At 34.5% G+C, this 20,299-nt stretch overlaps 1 protein-coding gene across 2 annotated transcripts in view; it reads right to left on the reverse strand.

Moving 5' to 3' along the window:
• Positions 1 to 1,365: 1,365 nt before the first annotated feature.
• LOC141561305 (interleukin-10 receptor subunit beta-like) overlaps positions 1,366 to 20,299 on the reverse strand; it is a 98,141-nt gene continuing 79,207 nt past the window's right edge. For both annotated transcript variants that reach the window (XM_074300740.1, XM_074300739.1), the window contains 4 exons: positions 16,656 to 16,822; positions 14,665 to 14,812; positions 6,194 to 6,348; positions 1,366 to 2,738 (listed from right to left, as the gene is read on the reverse strand). In XM_074300740.1, coding sequence (XP_074156841.1) covers positions 2,553 to 2,738; positions 6,194 to 6,348; positions 14,665 to 14,812; positions 16,656 to 16,822 — 656 coding nt within the window. In that variant the 3' untranslated portion in view covers positions 1,366 to 2,552. The remainder of the gene's footprint in view (positions 2,739 to 6,193; positions 6,349 to 14,664; positions 14,813 to 16,655; positions 16,823 to 20,299) is intronic.

The raw sequence follows: 20,299 nt of genomic DNA on the forward strand, positions 1-20,299 counted from the left end.
GAGGCAAATGGGTTGTGACTTGCCCAAGATCATATAGCTAATAAGTTTGAAGCAGGTTTCAAATTAAGGTTTCTTGACTACAAGCCCAGCACTCTATCATCATCCAGGTTCCAGGCAGTTAGTTGCTGACAGTAACACTAGTTGAAGATTTAGGATCAAATGGTACAATCTACTTTACTGAAATTATGGGGAACAATAGATGTCCAAAATCTGTACTGATTATCTAAGTTTTGTTGGGTACTTGGTGATAATCGGCTTTGATTTACTGTATCTCAGTGTGGAATAAATTTGGATGAGGCTCAGAGGGAAGTAGGAGTAGTATAAGCATAAAACTATTTAATACTAAAGCTGAAAAGCATTTATACATCATCTAGCTTAAAACTTTTCATTTTATCTATGTAGAAACTGAGTTGTTACTTCATTAAGAATGTGAAGACAGCTAAGCTGTGGTGATAGCAATCACCCTAAGGTTATCAAGTTATCAGTGGCCTCTTATCCATGGGAGGCCTGCCTATAGGTACCAGATAAAATTGAGGAGAAAACTTGTAGGCTGATGATCATTAGGTCAATCAGTTCGGTTATAGTTAACAGATCTGACTTACAAGATATCAATGGGTAACAGAACTGGAACTGGAATCAGAAATTTTTGTCATTTAGTTGTTTCAGTCAATCATGTTTGTTCTTTATGATCCCATATGGGGTTTTCTTGGTTTCCATTTCCTCCTTCTCATATTACAGATGATGAAACTGAAATAAGATTACCCAAGGTCACAAGCCACTGAGTGTCTGAGGCTGTATTTGAACTGGGGTTCCCCATTCTAAGACAGTAGACTATCTACTATACACCCAGCATCCCTGAAAGATGTATACTCCTATCCTTAAAAATAGGCTACAGCTGTACTCTAGGTTGACCTATATATAAATATATATATATATATATATATATATATATATTAGGATAAACATTTTATACTTTTAATTTTATTTAATCATTTAATTTCTTTTGATTATTCCACAAAGATTTGTAAAACACCTTATTATGTACAAGGCACTACAAAGATAATCTGTATAATAGATTTGGAATAGAAAATGCCATCTGCATTCATAGAAAGAACTATGGAGATGGAATATGGACCAAAGCATACTATTTTTCACCTTTTTTGTTTGGTTTTTCTTTTTCATGATTTTTTTTTTCCTTTTGGCCTTATTTTTCTTTCACAACATGACAAATGTGGAAATATGTTTAAAAGGATTGTACATTTAAAAGATGACCTGTATATAAATATAACACAAACAGAGGAGATAGGCATGAAAAATATGGGCAAACTGCTGTGCAATTTTAGAGGAAGTGATTTGGCATAGACCTAGAATATATAAAGACTTTATTGGACAGGCAATATTTGAGCTTAGGAAGATAAAGAACATTTCAGATAAGCAAAGATTGCAAGCTAGGGGAAGGATTTTCAGGAATAGGGAAATGTGTTGTGTATACATTGAAGAACATATTCCTAAGATTGCAAATAAATAGAAGAAATGTGACTAGAATTCTTCTCATGATTCTTATAACTCTTGCCTCTTTGGTTCAAAATCAAATTCATTAAAAAATATTGTAAACTGACATTAACAGTAGCTCAGCTTTACATGTTTTATGGCTGCAAGCATTTTACATAACATTTCCTCACTGGATTCTCAAAACAGCCCTGAGAGGTAGACAATGTAAATAACAATCAAATTATTTAGTCTTATTAATAATTATACAAATTGTTTCACTGATATATTGAATTAGAGGAATACAGATTGATGTGGCACTATTCATATTACAAGAGCAAAAATATAAAGATAATTCTAGGAAAAATTTTCTTGGAAAAAATTTAGTATTTTGTACAGCATTATTTAGACTTTAACAGTAGCTCAGCTTTACATAAAGTTTCATGAGTACAAGCATTTTCCATAACATTTCCTCACTGGATTCTCAAAATAGCCCTGAGAAGTAGACAATGTAAGTAACAATCGAATTATTTAGTCTTATAATAATCACACAAATTGTGTCACTGATATATTAAATTAGAAAAATACAGATTGATGTGGCATTATTCATATTATAAGAGCAAAAATATAAAAATAATTCTAGGAAAAAATTAGTATTTTGTACATCATTATTTAGATCTTAAATTGCATCAAGTATTCCCTCCCCTCTCCTTCCCAGGAGACCATATTTTTAGTTAGAGGCTTTTTTTAGTTTAGAAGCTTTTGATTGCATTCTTTCCTTCAAATGTTTATTTTTATTAAATTTGTCACTTATTTGGCATTAGATAAATCAAAAAGTATTCTGATGAAAGAGAAAAATCAAAAATCCCCTTTTTGTTTTTTATTAATTTATCAAATTGGAAATAATAATAATGTAGCATTTTCTGCCAAATGATCATTTCAATTTACAACTAATTTATTTATGGAAGGCTCTTGAGTCAGAGTTTGATCTGATGCCTAACTCTATTTCACTACATCTTCTTCACTGGATGAGACTGGACAAACTTTCTGAATTCTATGACCAGCTATGTGGTTTTTTCTCCAGAAAGTAGGGATTGTTGTAAAACTTCTGTCGAATAGTTACATGGATCCATGGTGTCATTCCCAGTGTTTTCTGATTCTTCTATTATACTTAATTTATCAAAGGATTCACCCTCATTGGAAGGTACTGGCAAGAGATGTGAAATGCTTTTGGAAGGTTGGTCCAAATACTGTGAAGGAAAAAAAGAAACAAAATTAAAATTATGCTTTATCCATTCCTTTTTTTTTAATTAAGACTTACTAAGGTTATAAGTAGAATAAGTTTATTTGAAATATTGAAAAATATTATTTTCAAATAAAAATACTAAGACCTGTTAATAATTAGTCTGTTAAATCAATTTACTGAAGATTTGCTACATGATCCTGAATAAATCTCACATTCAAAATGTTTATTCTTTTAGGGGTGCAGTAGATAGAGTACAGACCTTGGAATCAGGAGTACCTAAGTTCAAATATGACCTCAGACACTTACTCGATATGTGACCTTAGACAAGTGACTTTAATCCCAATTGCTTCCACCTCCTTCCCAAAATGTTTAATCTTGAAAGTAATTTACTTCTTCTATTTCATTTAAATGTCCTTTTAGAAATTCAATCCTATTGAAGGAGCACCCGACTTGGGACAGAGGTCAGATCTGCCTTCTACTACCTTGTATGATCTTGGGCACTCGCTGATCCTCAGTTTTCACATTGGTTAAGTGAGAAGACTGAGTTAGAGGATTTTTAACTTCCTTTCCAGGATGGGGGACAGGAATGAGAGGTTTAAATTTTATAGTTCTAGGGTGATAACAACTATATAAATAAGGATTTTTTTCTTTGTGATTTCTTTTGACTCAAAGAGACAGGCAAGCAATAAGTGGACTTTGGAAAATAAATAGAAGCCTTCTATATTTTTTAGAGCCAGTAGGTTCATGTTAAATATAAATAAATATATGAAGGCTTGGAAGAAGTAGAATTTGATATCTTGCTGGGATGATGAGGACAAAAACTCAGGAGTAAGGATTCCTCTCCCTAATCCTCTGACTCGGCCTGCATCTGTGTACCAGCTGCCAAGGCCTCAATGTGGCCCTTGGGATGGGGCAGAGGAGAGAGGAACCAGTGCTAGCTTACTGCAACAGCAACTAATATAGGATTTCCTTTGTGCACCCCCCACTATTTGTTTGTGCATCCCCTGGAAAAGCCCTCACTGGGTTCAGCTCTGCTTGTCCACTTGGTTCATATTTTTGTTGTAGTTGACTACAATTAGTAGATGAGCTCAATCCTCAAAGCTCATTGTTGAGCTCCTTGGCCTAATTTCCCTATAAAGTTTATTGTTTTATTAGGTTTTCTAATTTTTTTTCTTTTTTTATTAAAGCTTTTTATTTTCAAAACATGCATGCATAATTTTTCATCACTTGACCCTTGCAAGACCAAATTCCTGCCCCCTCCCCTCCCTTAGATGGCAAGCAAGCTGATATATGTTAAATATGTTTTTAAAAATGTTAAATTCAATATATGTATATACATTTATACAATTTTTGTGAGGTTTTCTTTAAAGTATATGCACTTATTAGGTATTTCCTATGTGTCAGGCACTGTGCTAAGGACTGGGGGATACAAAGGAAAAATGAAAATAGTCTATGCTATGTTTAAAAAGAGCCCTTTGGATCAGTTATTTTTCCAATCTCTAAAAATTTTCTTTAGCAGTCTTCATATGCTTAATATTGAGCATATCATTTACCCCTCAAAATTCTTTGCAATTCCTAAATTTTCTAATATTATCCACAGCATCATCACCACTCATGTCCTCCAAGGTATATGAATTTTGTAGTTATCTTTTTCAGTGCCCCTATCTTGTCCTGCTCTTTCTCTCTTCATATACACTTTCCTTTTTCTTTATACTTCTAGAACCCCCACTTCATTGTGTATTCTAATAGTCCAGTGTGCCTAAGTTTTTTTATAGCTTGACCTGTCTTCTGGCTTTTTAACATCTTTTTTTTCTTTTAGTTTCCCTACATAAAATATAATAATTCTCTTTATAAAGAGAATTGCTTTAATTGTATTATCTTATTATCAGAAGCCCATAGTGGTTCTTAATTGTGGTATGCTTCAACTTAATATTCTTGTTCTAAATTCAGAATAAGAACATTAATTTACTGCTTACTTTACTTCATCTGATTAGTTCTAATCAACTTCAATCTCAGGAAACTAGGTGGCCTGTTGAATAGAGAGCTTTGGGCCAGGAGTCAGAAAGACTCATCTTTTTGATTCAAATCTGGCCTCAGACACTTACTAGCTATGTGGCACTGGGTAAATCCCTTCATTCTATTGATATCAGTTTTGTTATCTGTAAAATGAGCTGGAAAAGAAAATGGCAAAACACTCCAGTATCTTTTCCAAGAAAATTCCAAATGAGGTCACAAAGAGCTGGACACAACTGAACAACAATACATTTTATTCAAGCTTTTGCTAGTATTCCTGAACATGTATAATTTCTTAGCTTCTTCCTTTTACAGGTAATTACTTCTCCCTCTCAGGAAATGACTAATTCCTTTTCAGATACAGTTTAAGGCTTGCTCATCTGTTTGAAGCTAGATTGCAATAAACTTCTTTTATTCTGACCACTTCAGAATTCCCAAGCTACTTGTGCATCTCTCTTGTTATCTATTGACTATGCTAGAATTTTATTAATGTATTATGAATTTAGGGTTCTACTTAAATTTGAGCTATCTCTTCCTCTAGAATTTAAGCATCATGAAGGGTAAAGACTATGTCAATTAATGTTGATGTTTATGAAGGTGGAACGATTATATTGACTTTTAGCTGTACAATATGATGCAAAACATTTATCTAAAGACAGACAATTTGGCCTTACAAAAGGATGAGCAGGCTTTAACTTTTGTGGTATCATTTGAGTAGCAGCAAGAGAATACTTTTTTCTCATTGTATAGTTCGATATTAATTCCTTTGAGATAAACATTTTCTTATTTAAGCTTCTTTTAAAATGTGAGTACTCCTGGAGGTCATTAAGAATGAGAATATTCTTGAAATATATTTTACATGATTGCACATATGTAAGCTATATCAAATTGCTTACCATTTGAGGAAGAAGAGCGATGTGGGAGGGAGTGAGAAAAATTTGGAACTCAATGAAAATGAATGCTAAAAATTATCTTGATACTATTAAAAAAGAATGACTAGTATCTTAACATAGATTAATTTAGCAAATTATTCCTACTAAGGCACTGGACATTTGGGACAAAGAGGGAACCCTTGAAAAAGGATCAGGAGAAAGTGAAGAAAAGGAAAGGGGAAATTTTTAGAAGACAAATTATTTATTTCCTAAATTTGCCTTGTGTTGACCTTAGATATAGATTGCACTTATCTGTGCACTTAACTAGGGCAAAATTATCAATATAGTATGTATGTGCTATTTTCAATTGCCCAGAAATTGATAAACCTATCAAGGGAATTCATATGTCTTCTTGTGGAACTCAAAAAGATTTGGAATTCATGATGAGATCCTGGGCAAATAACTTTATATGGCTAGAATTTACCCATCTATGAAATAATGAGCTTAAAGTAAATATATAGACAGGGAAGAAGAATGCTTTATAGTATTTCATATGTATATATATAAACCATACCTCTTTCAGATGCTGAGGAAAAGAATACCCAAGAAAGAATACACATTTTGCTTTTCTGTAGAAGAACCATATGCAAAAACAACCGAGCACCAACATTAAAACCACAATCATGGATACAATAAGCACAGTAACAGTAATCCAGTGTGAAGGTAATCCTATAGAAGAGAAAGAAATAATTTCTCTTGAGAATTCAATTTTTGCAAAGTTATCCATTACAAAATATTTCCTGATACCAATTCTAGACATTCAGAACTTGTAGGGAAATAGGGCAAATGACAGAATAAAAGTTGAAATGCATGCTTTTCCCACTTGTCTTTTTAAAGGTTGGTTTCCAATATATCTTTTGTATTCAAAAAATAAGAATGTATCTCCTGATTAGTAATGTAACAATGAAACAATAAATTTGGAGTTAATTGATTTTCTTTCAAACTATCAACCCAAGCTAATACTTGAAAACTCAGTTCAATAAATGGCAGTGCAGTAGATAGAATGCTGGGCCTGGAGTCAGAAAGAGTTAACTACTTGAATTCAAATCACACTTTACTGTGTGATCCTGGGCAAGTCACTTATTTGTTTTAGAAGGAAATGGCAAAGTACTCTGTATATTTACCAAGAAAACTTCAAATGGACGTGACTGAAAAAATGACCAAAAAAGGTGCCAGGAACTGTGCAATGTGGTATACAGATAAGAAAAAGAGACAATCCCTGCCCTCAAAGAATTTATATTTTTGAGAGAGAAGCTACTGAGGGCAAATTGAAAAGATGAAAAGATGAACTTGAGACCTTCTTCAAGGTGATAAGGTTTCTGGTGATCAACTTATCCTGGTTGGTGGGTTAGGGAGTGTTGCTGATGATGTAAAATTTTCTATTGACTTCTTAGCTGGATGGACTGATGATTTACAAAATACTGAGTAAGGATTCAGTGTTCATTCACAAAGTTTGAATGGGCAATCTTTTCTCTGGTGGTTTTCAAGTAAGAAAGATTTCAGTAAGTTATCAGGTGGTGAAAGGAAATTGGCCACCACTCTGCCCTCTCCCAATATATTCCTAAGTATCAGAATTCTGGTAACAGAATTGAATGGAGTTAGCAGCAGCAGCAGGTTCTGAAGGTAGAAGTAGAAAGTCGGTTCCCCAAGAAGGGAGCTTTAGGGATGGTGATCCCTCATGATAAAGAAAAATGCTAGGGATATGGATTCTAGAAAGGCACTGATTCTTAGAGCTGAAAAAAAAAAGATTATTTCTCTCTTACATTAATGGTCAAATATTAAATTAGGATTAAGGTTTTCCCCTCTTATTTCTTCACTCAGAAACCAGAAATCTGAAGGTTTTTCAGTCTCTGAAGGATATTATTGATGGATGAGATTGCCCAAATTCCGGGGTTTATGCTTTTCAATATGGACAGGATATTCTACCCGACTAGAAAACCTTACAAAGAGTTTAATCTAAAATGAATTCCAGTGCACTGTGTCTATTGAAGCTTGGGTTCTGGGGTAAATCCTTTGTCTAGATTGTCAAAGCTGGGGGTGGTCTGTCTTGAGATACTCTTTTTGTGAATGAGTGACAGAATCATAATCTCCCAGCCCCTCATTGGAAAAGATCCACTTCTCATTATAATATCCATTGTTAACCTATCAAAAGTTGATTGCCACCTGTTGGGAACACCCACTCTTTCAAGGGTATAATAGGTTCCTAAGATCCCTCTTTTAGTTTAGGAGAGAAAACCAAATTATTCTTTTATTGACTACCCACTAGCAATAATTAATAAAATGGTTAATTACCCATAAACTATGTCTCTCAAACATTTTCTATATCACATAATTCAGCACTAAGCTATCTATACCTAAGGAAACCTCATTGAGATTCCACAAAAAAAAGACTTCCAGGGCCAAGATTAGATGATATTTCCATTGGCCACATGTACTTCTATTATACTTTTACATTTTGCTTTAAAAAAAAATATTTTTTGCTTTTTTGAGTGGCAATTGGGATTAAATGACTTGTCCAGGGTCACACAGATAGTAGTAAATAGTAAGACAAAGTAGTAAGAGACCACATTTGAACTCAGGTCCTCCTGATTCCAGGGCTGGTGCTCTATTCACTGTACTATCTAGCTACCTTACTATTGCCTTGATCCCAGTCTCCTCAGGGAGCTTGAGTTTGTCCACTTTGTTTTGGGTTTTTTTTTGAGGAAGTGGAGTATCTATGGTGGAGGGTGTGAAACAATCTCTAGGATTATATTTCCATATAGGGACAAAAACTTAGAGAAAGGTCAGCTGATATAGTTGTATAAAATAAGATATTGAGCCACTAAAGTGATAAAATGATAAAAAATCAATGAAAAAACAAAAAGTGGGTGAAAGTAACTGCAAGTATTGAGTATACTTAATGAGTTAATTAATATTGACTTCACCAAAGGAGTTTTCTAGTGAACATGGGTATATAACGAGGGAAGGGGGACATATCAAGGAGGAACATGCAATGGGAGGAACAAGAAATCTGTTAACTTTGTCCTCCTCAGCTAAAGAAACAACTAGTGGTGGACCTTGTGCTTCAGGATAGGAAATAAAAAGGCTCATTCCCATGTCTATAAATAGGGCGTTGCTCCTGCCTAGAGTACAGGCTTCTAGCAAGATCTGTAAATAAACCAATTTACTTCATACACTCCAGAATTCTTTTTATCTTTGTAGCATATTTCTAACAAAGGGAAAGGATGATTTATAGATAGTTCAGTCACATCCAACTATTTGTGATTGGAGTATCAACAGTTCACCGTTTTTTGTTTTTTTGTTTTTTGTGTGTGTGTGTGTGTGTGTGTGTGTGTGTGTGTGTGTGTGTGTGTGAAAGATACTGGAGTACTTTGCTATTTTCTTCAACTAACTTTCAGTTTTATACAAATGGATTAAATGACTTGCCCAGGGTCATACAGCTAGTAAGTGTCTGAGGTCAGATTTGAAATCTGGTCTTTCTGATTCCAGGTCCATTGTTTGGTCTATTGTTAAATTGATAATGGAGTCAACGCCAGATGAGAGCTCATAAACTGCAGAACTAGATATCCCAACCTCTCAGGATTATCCATAGAGCCTCTAGGGAAACAGGACAGATTGTTCTCTAAAGACTCAAACTTCCTGTGCAAGTATAAATTGGATGAGCAAGCCTAGAGGAGGATACTTCAAAAAGTTGACTTTTCCTCCCATGGTCTACCAGCCTCATAGGCTGTGATTCAGTGATTTCAAATCATTCAGTCCATTCAGAAGTTTAGTCCTTAGTACAAGTAGCAATAGTTCAAGCCCTTTGGAGGCTCTAATATATTGGAGCAAATATATTCTAACACATAATTCAAAATTTTTTTCTTTGCCCACAAGAAGATGAGGAGTCAAGAATCTCAATGGAAAATGAGATGAATGAGTCAATTTAAAATAAATCGATGAAATAATACATATTGAATTATTTTGCATTTTAAAATTTAGACCAAGCTAAGGGGAAGACAGTCAAGGTAGGAGTCAATTTGTTTTGCATTTAAGAAAACAAGCAGAATTATCTATAGCTATAGCATTAATCTGTTACATTCAGACTAAGTGTAATTTCCTATTTTCTACATGTGGAGACTACTACATGATGGAGGCCCCCCTCTATTTTATATGCAGGGTATACTTTGCATTGCATTATTTAAAATGTATTTACTTTTAATTTTGGGAAATCAGGAATCTAAAAAAACTATCTACAGATAAACAAATTAGCTCATGTCACAGCAATCTGAGAAGGAAGAGAAGGCTAAAAAAAGCAGAGAGGCCAGGACTGGGATTATTTATTATTTATCAATTCTATGTAATATTGGTAATTTTCATTTTAACTAAGAGCTGAGAGACAAGAAAAGCCACCAACAGAATTTTAATTGGAATGCCTAACGGCTGGCTCTGATTGGACAGGAAGAGAATATTTTATCTTAAAGTATTTTCTTCATATAATCTCTGCTCCCACTAAATGGGATTATTTCTCCACATTCCATATACAACTTGCTTTCATACCTGTGTATCTTTTTTCCTTACTGTTTCCTATATCCGGATTATTTTTTTTTTAAATTTTAGCTTTTTATTTACAAGACATATGCAGGGGTAATTTTTTAGCATTGATCCTTGCAAAACCTTCTGTTCCAACTTTTCCTCTCCTTCCTCTAGCCCCCTCTCCTAGATGGCAGGTAGTCCCATACATGTTAAATATGTTAAAGTATATGTTAAAAAATATATGTATACATATTTATACAGTTATCTTGCTGCATAAGGAAAATTGGATTTAGAAATAAGGTAAAAATAACCTGAGGAGGAAAAAAAAATAAAAGGAGTGGAAATGCTCCGTTGTGGTCCACATTCTTTTCCCATTGTTCTTTCGCCCCGTGTAGCTGATTCTCTTTATTACTGAACAATTGGAACTGATTTATACCCAGACTATTTCTTACTGTTCCTCTAAATCCTTGCCCTCACTTTCCCCCCTATTTCCTCTTACTCTCCCCATTCATATGACAAGTTCTCCCCACTGAAAACCTATTTATATTTAAAGATTAGCTTAAATGTAAGCTTTCCTTATATCAAGTTCAACAAACTGGAAATGCTTAGCTGACTGATTCAGAGCATGGTGCCTGCTCTGCTCACAAGCCATGATAGTTAGCCTTATACAATAGGCATCATGTGATTTAGGACTATAAATGAAGAAATTATTAAACAAGAAAAAGAGGCCCTGAATGCTCCTCCCTCCATTGGTGCTCCTGTACCTAGAGCTGAAACTATGAGTAGAAATATGGCTGATTTCCTGCATTTTATCATTTCCAGTAACTCATCTTTCTAATCTCCTTTCCCCATTAGATTATGAGCTTCTTGAGGGCAGAGACTATCATTTCTTTTATTTGTATCCCTGGAAGTTAGTACAATGTGTGAAACATAGTAGTTGCTTAATAAACTCATTTATTAGACTCATTTATTGATTTTAGTCTATCTGTTTGTTCCTGAGATCAATGTGATAGGATAGGAGTACAGCTGTGAGAGCAAAGAGAAACAAGTTTGGGCTGTCAGAAAAAGAACTCTAGGAGACAGCTTAGAAACATTGAGTGAATGTTCTTCAGGGGATACTTCAAATATCAGACAGTTTCCTAGAATCAACCACAAAGAGTGTTTTACACATAGCTCTCTGAACAAATCCTGTAACTTATGTTTGTGTTGATTTTCTCCATCTCAGCTAACAACAACCAGGATGTATATGACCTGTATAGTCAGTTCTGCTATAACACTTATTTTAAATATGCGAATCAATTTCAACACAATTTATGAGGCAGGTAACAAATATGAATGTAATTCAAATTTTTCATTCACTTATGTGTATTTTTTGGAGGAAGAAATAGTGAGACTGCAGAAAACATGTAACTCACAATAACTCATAAGCTGCAATCCTTCTGTTTTTAATCTTTAATGTGGAGAATTTAAGCTAGCTGACCAAAATGGGAATATACTTCTAAAGCATTTGGTTCAGAGCAATTGAGGCACACCGTTTATATAAGGTTTTTTTAGCAAGCAAAATACAGAAGGGAGAGTGAAATTAGTGTTGCAGCTGTTGTTTTGTTTACTTCAAAGAGAGAACAGGGAGAGAGGAGTTAACTTGGTATTTACAGCTTGGAGATTGTGCCTCAGACCCTATCAGACAGAGAAGTGAGACCATTCTTGGATATATAGTGGCTATAAAGAGGGAATAACTGCAGGCCATGAGATTGTCCTTGACAGTAATTCTATTCCCAGGGTAGTTTTTGGACAGGGATGAAGTCAGAGAGGCAAGCACCCGGATACTGATTTTCTTTTCTAAGCTTCATTGTGTTGCAATGGTATATGAAGGGGAGTCCGAGCCTCAAGGTTTAAAGTTTTCTTTTTAAACTCAATTTTTCCAAGTCTAATTGCACAAATGAAAAAGGGGAGAGGGGATGTATGGCCTGTTATCCAGGGCCTAACAACACAAAAGCAAGCCAGGCATTTTTTTTTCTTTTTTTTGAAAGCTTTTTATTTTCAAAATATATGCATAGATAATTTTCAACATTCACCCTTGCAAAACCTTGTGTTTCAATTTTTTTTATCCCTCTTTTCCCCCTACTCCCCTCCCCTAAATGACAACTAATCTATGTTAAACTTGTGCAATTCTTCTATACATATTTCTACAATTATACCACACAAGAAAAATCTAAACTAAAAGGGAAAAAAGAGAAAGAAAACAAAAAGCAAGCAATGAACAACAAAAAAAGTGAAAATATTATGTTGTGATCCACACTTAGTCCCCACCGTCCTCTCTCTGGGTGCAGAGAAGCCAGGCGTTTTTTAGGGTAGTGTCATATTTTTGTATAGTTTCTGGTAATGGAGGAGAACTGGTCTGCACCTATGCAGTCTACCCATATCTCACTACTATTATCAAAAGACCAGGGGAATTTAGCGGGATCAAGGAGTATCACTGCTTCCCTATTGCAAGCTATTCCAGGAGTAGTGTTACAACCAATGTTTTTTTAGAGTGAAAGAAAAATCCTTTATTCAGTCATCAAGAGAAACTGGTATCCTCCCAAAGGATCCACGAAATATGGCATCAGGAACAAGCTTTATACTGTTAGTTTGGTTCCTTACCCCCTTCATGGATTCAGAATGGTTGGATTTATAGTCAGAGTTAGTTGCAATTGGTCAGCTTTACAATCCAAATTACAATTAGATCAGATTTACAATCAATATTACAAAGGTTGATTTACAATCCTCTTTATTCAACCATTCCATATGTCAAAAGGCTTGTGTCCTGTCATTGATCCTAATAGGTTTGGGCCAATTTAAGCCTGGGCCCCTTTGTCAGTTATTGTTGTTTAGCCAGTTTCTTGACTCACACAGTGATTGGATAGAGATATCTTAAGCTCCTTCATCCCTGCCTTCATGTTGTTTTGATACCTGTGGAAACCTAAGTTCTCATACTCCTCACATCACCATCTGCCATGGCTACCTCCTGCCAGACTTGTGGCCTATTGAGGCCATTCTCTTAATTGCAATTGTCTACTTTGTCAGACTAACCTCTTGGGAACCTGGAGCACAGGCCAAGGAGGAGCAGCCCAGGCCACAGATATCACCACTGTTTATTATAGTATGTATGTATGTATTTATTTAGCATTTATAAAACTACTGGAGTTTTCATTGTTATTGTCTTTATTAGGTTCTTATATTCTCCTCACTTTTTAATATTATATTAACAATGAGCAGGATGATTTCAGAGAGGCCTGGAGAGGCTTGCATGAACTGATGCTGAGTGAGATGAGCAGGACCAGGAGATCATTATATACTTCAACAACAATATTATATGCTGATCAATTCTGATGGACATGGCCATCTTCAACAGTGAGATGAACCAAATCAATTCCAATAGAGCAGTAATGAACTGAACCAGCTACACCCAGTGAAAGAACTCTGGGAGACGGCTATGAACCACTACATAGAATTCCCAATCCCTCTATTTTTGTCCACCTGCATTTTGTATTTTCTTCACAGGTTAATTGTACACTATTTCAAAGTCCGATTCTTTTAGTACAGCAAAATAACTGTTTGGACAAGTATACGTATATTGTATTTAATTTATACTTTAACATATTTAACATGTATTAGTCAACCTGCCATCTAGGAGAAGGGGGTGAGGGGAAGGAGGGGAAAAGTTGGAACAAGAGGTTTTGGAGTTGTCAATGCTGAAAAATTACCCATGCATATATCTTGTAAATAAAAAGCTATAATTAAATATATATATATATTAATAATGAAGGGTTTTTTGCCTGTAAATTTAAAAGTTTTATAAAAACAAAATATACTGGGAAACATACATAAATATATATATTTCCTACAGGCTATTAAAGCATATTAATTTCATGTTTATATTCTCACATGAGAGAATGTTTTAAACTTATTTTTATGAATAGATATATTTAATACAATTCTATAGGATTTTAGAGGTGATTTTTATTCAGCAAGTATCCAACTGGTTTGAAAACCAAGGGTTTTGAATAGAGTTCTGATGGAAAGTTTAGAAAATCTCTTCTGTCTTCCTCTAATTAGTACAAAAAGATTTAATTGCTAAAACAGGAAGATTTTAGAGCCTAGAATATTGTCCTCAATCATCTATCCTAACAGGTACTCCCTTTGATTTAATAAAACTAGCTATTTTAACAAGGATGTATTTATTGTAGCTATTGATATACATTGATATACATTTTCCTTAACAAGCATACTTTATTTTGGTTTGTAACCAGCTGCAATGAGCAACTGTCTTTTTTGCATTTTTTCTCTATAAATATTATTAGTTGAATTATGAACAACACATTCCCCATCAACTGCTGTTGATTTATGTCAACTCTAAATATAATAAAACCTGTACTCTGGTTTGTTCTGGCTTAAGTGGCATTAGCTAAATTAATTGATAACACTTACCATTTTCAGTAGTTTGGATACAGATAGGCTGACTCCATTTTCCACTTTTGTTTTTTTCAATTACAAACCCTTGAACTTGAAGACAATAAACTGTCTGAGGATCCAGATCAGTAAGCTCTTCAAAGTCATACATGGTATCTTTTTCAAACTAAAATTGGAGATGAACAAAAGAAAAATGCCACAGGTAAAGAACAATTTAATTTTGCAATGATCTGTTATATACAGGACTTATACTCATGACTTAGAATACATACTCAGGGAAATATTAAAATGATGACTATCTCCTCTTCTCTCTAGGAGGACCTTGTTTAACTATTGGTAAGCATCCCACTTCCTTAATTCTCTATTTAAAATGATTACTGAAAAGTCAAATTCTTTTCTTTCACTTTGCAAAATTAATATGCTGTCAATCACTCACTGATATTAATTTTATCCTAACCAATAAAGAGCACTAGTTGCCACAAGAGTGACCTGTCTTAGAATTAATAAATAAGGAGATAGAAAAGTTGAGTTTTAGTCTGATAAAAAAAAAACCCTAGATTTTCAGGAGTGGATAATAATGGATTCAGAGGAAAAATAGGTATGATTTCATGGCCTAAAATTCTACAGGGAGATATTGCTAGACTAAGAAAGTTCTCAATAATAAAATGCTGTAGCTAAAAACAGGAATAATTCTGATGAAAAAAAGAGGGGTAAAGCTATTTCAAGCGAACAGTATGGACACATATGGATCTTAGCAAACATATATCTTAGCAAATAACTTAGATGTTATTTTTAAAAATTTGTTTCATATCTGACACATAACTGTTTCATTTATGCAGGGCAAGTCACTTAACATTTTAGGCCATTCCCTAAAAGTCCAAGATGCAGATAAGATGCTGACCTGCATTTTTTTTTTTTTTTTTTTTTTTTGGAGGCTGGGGTTAAGTGACTTGCCCAGGGTCACACAGCTAGGAAGTGTTAAGTGTCTGAGATCAAAATTGAATTCGGATCCTCCTGAATTCAAGGCTCAGGCTCTATCCACTGCGCTACCTAGCTGCCCCCAACTGACCTGCATTAATAAAGAGAGTTTTCTCACCTAGGAGTTCCCTATGCTAAAAACTAAAAACAAATAACAAATCCACAAGTCTAGTCCTTAACTTGTTTTTCAGTATATCTTTTAAAAATAGTGCATTACTATTCATTAATGAGACAGGTCTCTGTCTGCTTTGTCTCCTTGTTTGAGTAGGAGAACGATATGTCTCACAAAAATAACTTCATTCCAAAATGCTTTTTCCTCCTTTCATTTTTAGAACAATATTTTGGGAGCATATTACATATTATATCAATTACTCTTAAAATATTTGGTATTATTAATGTAGCTAGATATAGCCACATAGGTTTAGCCAGTTTTATTTTTTTCCTAAAAGACAAGGAAGCTGTTTTTGAGACAACTACCTTGGGACCCTAGTTTGTTTTTTGTTTTTGTTTGTTTTTTTGCTGAGGCAATTGGGGTTAAGTGACTTGCCCAGGGTCATACAGCTAGAAAATGTTAAGCGTCTGAGACTAGATTTGAACTCAGATCTTCCTGACTTCAGGGCTGGTGCTCTATGGGGCCCTAGCTTGTGGCTTGACACAGCTGCCAAGTTTGTTAAGGGTATAAGAAAGTATATAAGGACTCCACCACTCTCAGACTTGGTGGATGCCTCACTGCCATACTATATCCTGCCCATCAAATACATTCCTGCAGGTAGATAAGAGGAGATCTGTCTGCCTGAACCAGTACTGTATCTTTGCTGAATATTCTTTCTCTTCTATGACATTGTAAACCCCAGTCTGTCTACACATTTTTCATTCTAATTTTTGTTTCATTATTTTTTTATTCTGATTTTTTGTCTTGTTTTATTTCATTCTAATTTTGAATTTGAACTACCAGATCAATTTGAGTCAGGTCTGACTTACAAAAGAAACCACAATAATTCTTCAAAAGAGAAGCAAAAACCCCATTTTACCTTATGATCGGTGTTATTTTTCCAGTATCGTATTCTGTAACGCCATGAATGATAATAATCTTTTAAAGTCCACTCATTAGGTTCATTTTCAATGTGTGGATATGAGAAGCTTACATGTAAAGAACCAGTCAATGATTCTATTTGTACTTGAGGAGGTTCAATGACGGCTAAGGATAAGAACAAAAGAAAATCATATTATATTTCATTGTCCACCAAGATTAACTTTTCATAGGTAACATAAGGAAAACAAATTAGTGCAGATCCTTAGGCCTAAAATTAGTCAAATAAGCTTTCGGTATAAATATTAAATATGACATGCACTTGTGATGTTCTGTTGCCATTCCAGTGACTTAGCACCTTGTAAGAATCCTAACATGCACTAGTATTATACTTCACGCCAATGGTGTACATTATTGCTTTTATGTACTCCTATGGCAAAAATCAATGCGATACTGAGTTTGTGAAAGTTTGAAAATCATACCTGTGGGGAAGACACCAAAAGAGTTTTTTCTAGTAATTAATTTTCATCATATTCTGATAGTTGCAATATAGTCTCAGAAATAGTAGTATTGCAAAGTGCAAAAAACTCTGGAATTGTTTATCTTGTTTCTGACTTCTGTGACTGTGAACAGGTTTTTCTACCTGAGTTTCACAACTGCCTAGGGACTCTGACTCCTTCCATTGCTGATCCAAGAGCCATAGTCCACATGATTCATTGTTTCTTACGCCCAGTAACATTCCATTACATTCATGTACCACATCTTATTTAAGTATTCCCAATTGAAGGATATCTATTTTGTTTTCAGTTTTGAAGTACTAAGAAAGTGCTACTCTGAATGGACAGCCAGATGGAGCACTGGCCCTGAAATCAGAAGGAACCGACTTCAACTCCAGTCTCTGACATGATACTTCCTAGTTATGAAACTCTGGGCAAGCCACTTATCTCTAACTGCATCATCAAAAAAAAAAATTTAAAAGGGGGCACCTAGATGGTGAAGTAGAGTATTGGCTCAAGTCAGGAAGACTTAAGTTCAGATATAGACTCAGACATTTAACACTTATTAGTGTTAATAAAAAATAAATAAATAAAAAAGTTAAAAGTGTTAATAAAAAGAAAAGAAAATATTAAAATTTAAAAAGTGCTATTGTAATTTTTTTTGATTCTTTCATTTATATTATTGTAGGCATCGTGTATATTATTTTCCTGGTTCTATTTTCTTCACTTTGCATCAATTCCTATAAATTACCCCATGATTCTTTTAAAATTATATTCACTGCATCCAGCCATTCTGGAGAGCAATTTGGAACTATGCTCAAAAAGTTATCCAACTGTGCATAGCCTTTGATCCAGCAGTGTTACTACTTATATCTCAAAGAGATTTTAAAGAAGGGAAAGGGACCTGTATGTGCAAGAATGTTTGTGGCAGCCCTCTTTATAGTGGTCACAAACTGGAAACTACGTGGATGCCCATCAGTTGGAGAATGGCTGAATAAATTGTGGTATATAAATATCATGGAATATTATTGTTCTGTAAGAAATGACAAGCAGGATGAATACAGAAAGGCCTGTAGAGACTTACATGAACTGATGCTGAGTGAAATGAGCAGGAGCAGGACCAGGAGATCGTTGTATACTTTAATAACAATGCTATATGATGATCAATTCTGATGGATGTGACCATCTTCAATAATGAGATGAACCAAATCAGTTCCAACAGAGCAGTAATGAACTGAACCAGCTACACCCAGTGAAAGAACTCTGGGAGATGACTATGAACCACTACATAGAATTCCCAATCCCTCTATTTTTGTCTGCCTGCATTTCTGATTTCCTTCAAGGCTAATTGTACACTATTTCAAAGTCCGATTCTTTTTGTACAGCAAAACAACTGTTTGTACATGTATACATATATTTTATTTAATTTATACTTTGACATGTATAACATGTATTGGTCAACTTGCCATGTAAGGGGGGGAAAGGAGGGGAAAAATTGGAACAAAAGGTTTGGCAATTATCAGTGCTGTAAAATTACCCATGCATATATCTGGTAAATAAAAACTATTAAATAAATAAATAAAATTAGATTCACTATTTCTTATACCATAATATAAGATTACCATGTACTGAATATATTATGCACCATAACTTGGATAACCATACTCTGACTGATAGATATCTTCAATGTTTCTAGTTCTTTTTACTATAGGAAAGGAAACTCTTAATAACACACACACACACAGAGCCAACAAAAAAAAAAAGTTAAGCATATGAGTTGTTTATCAATATTGCTGAATGAAACACTGCCATATACAACTTCTATAAATCTGAATGAAAGGTACTGTCTCCACTGAGTTCTAGAGAGGCTTCTCTACAAAGATTACTCTACTCTTAAGAAGAAATGGAAGACTCAATTTGCTAAACCACTGTTAGAAGACTATAATCTCTTCCTAGTGTTCAAACGTTTTCCCGGTCTTTGTTCAACTAACTCTTTCTAGACACCAGACTCAGTTTTAGATTACTATTCTGGGATCCACAGTGGCAAATGCTAAGCCTCTTGGTAGGATGGGTCCTTTCCTAAATATTTTAGTTTTATAATCCACTAGTTTTCTAACTCATTGAATGACTTTCTAACAAGTAGAACTTAAAAAAAAAAGCTGACCTGACATAGTAAGCATCCCATTAATGGAAATAACAGAGATTAAATAACTACTGGTAAAAGTTGTTATCAAAGTTGATTCCAACAGCGGATAGGAGTTTGGACTATGACCTCTAACATCTTTTCCTTCACTAAGATTTTCTGATTCTAAATTTCAGCAGTTTGGTCTAAAATACTCTAACCTCTAAATGATTAAATATAGCCAACTTTCAACCCCTTACCATCTGTGCTAGGTATTTGTCATAGGATCATAGAATAAGAGCTTAATCGGACCTTAATGGCCTTCCAGTTCAATTCCTTTATTTTACAGATTAGGAAACTGAGGTATGGGAGGGTTAGATGACTTGCTTGATGTTGCACAGGTAGCAAATAACAGAGACAGGATTCATACCCAGGTCTCCTGATTTTGGTTGTTGCCAATGTAAAAATCACCTTCCCCTAATCCCAGCATCTGCAACTCTGCCCTCCAGGTTACTTCTTGGCAGTAATGGACGTGGCTGGCTCTGGCCTCTGTGCCAGTGAATGTATTTCGGTGTGTAAGGGTATTTTCAATGTTAGGGAATGTTTTTTTTTTTTAAATTTTTTATTCTGTGTTGAAATTAATTGTAATTATTAAAGTAAGTGAATAATCACCAACAATTATTATTTATAAGTTTGCCATATACTATAGGACATAGATTTTTAAAAAATAAGGCATCATATTCAATCCCAATGAATATTCAAAAAATGATCCGTATCATTAATAAAACAATTGAAAAATATTTATTTTCTTTTAAAATGTGAAAATTTCACACATTCATATATAATCTCTTTACTCTATGCTTTTGTAGCTGCCCTCTCTTCATTGTCTTCTACCTGTTTAGTTGCTCCCTCTTTGTCTCCTTTGCTAGATTTAGTTTCCTTCCCTCCCTCCTCTCTTCTTCCCCTCTCCCTCCCTCCCTTCTTCCCCTCTCCTTCCCTCCCTTCTTCCCCTCTCCCTCCCTCCCT

This window comes from Sminthopsis crassicaudata, chromosome 3, assembly GCF_048593235.1.
Source record: "Sminthopsis crassicaudata isolate SCR6 chromosome 3, ASM4859323v1, whole genome shotgun sequence".
NCBI classification, from domain to species: domain Eukaryota; kingdom Metazoa; phylum Chordata; class Mammalia; order Dasyuromorphia; family Dasyuridae; genus Sminthopsis; species Sminthopsis crassicaudata.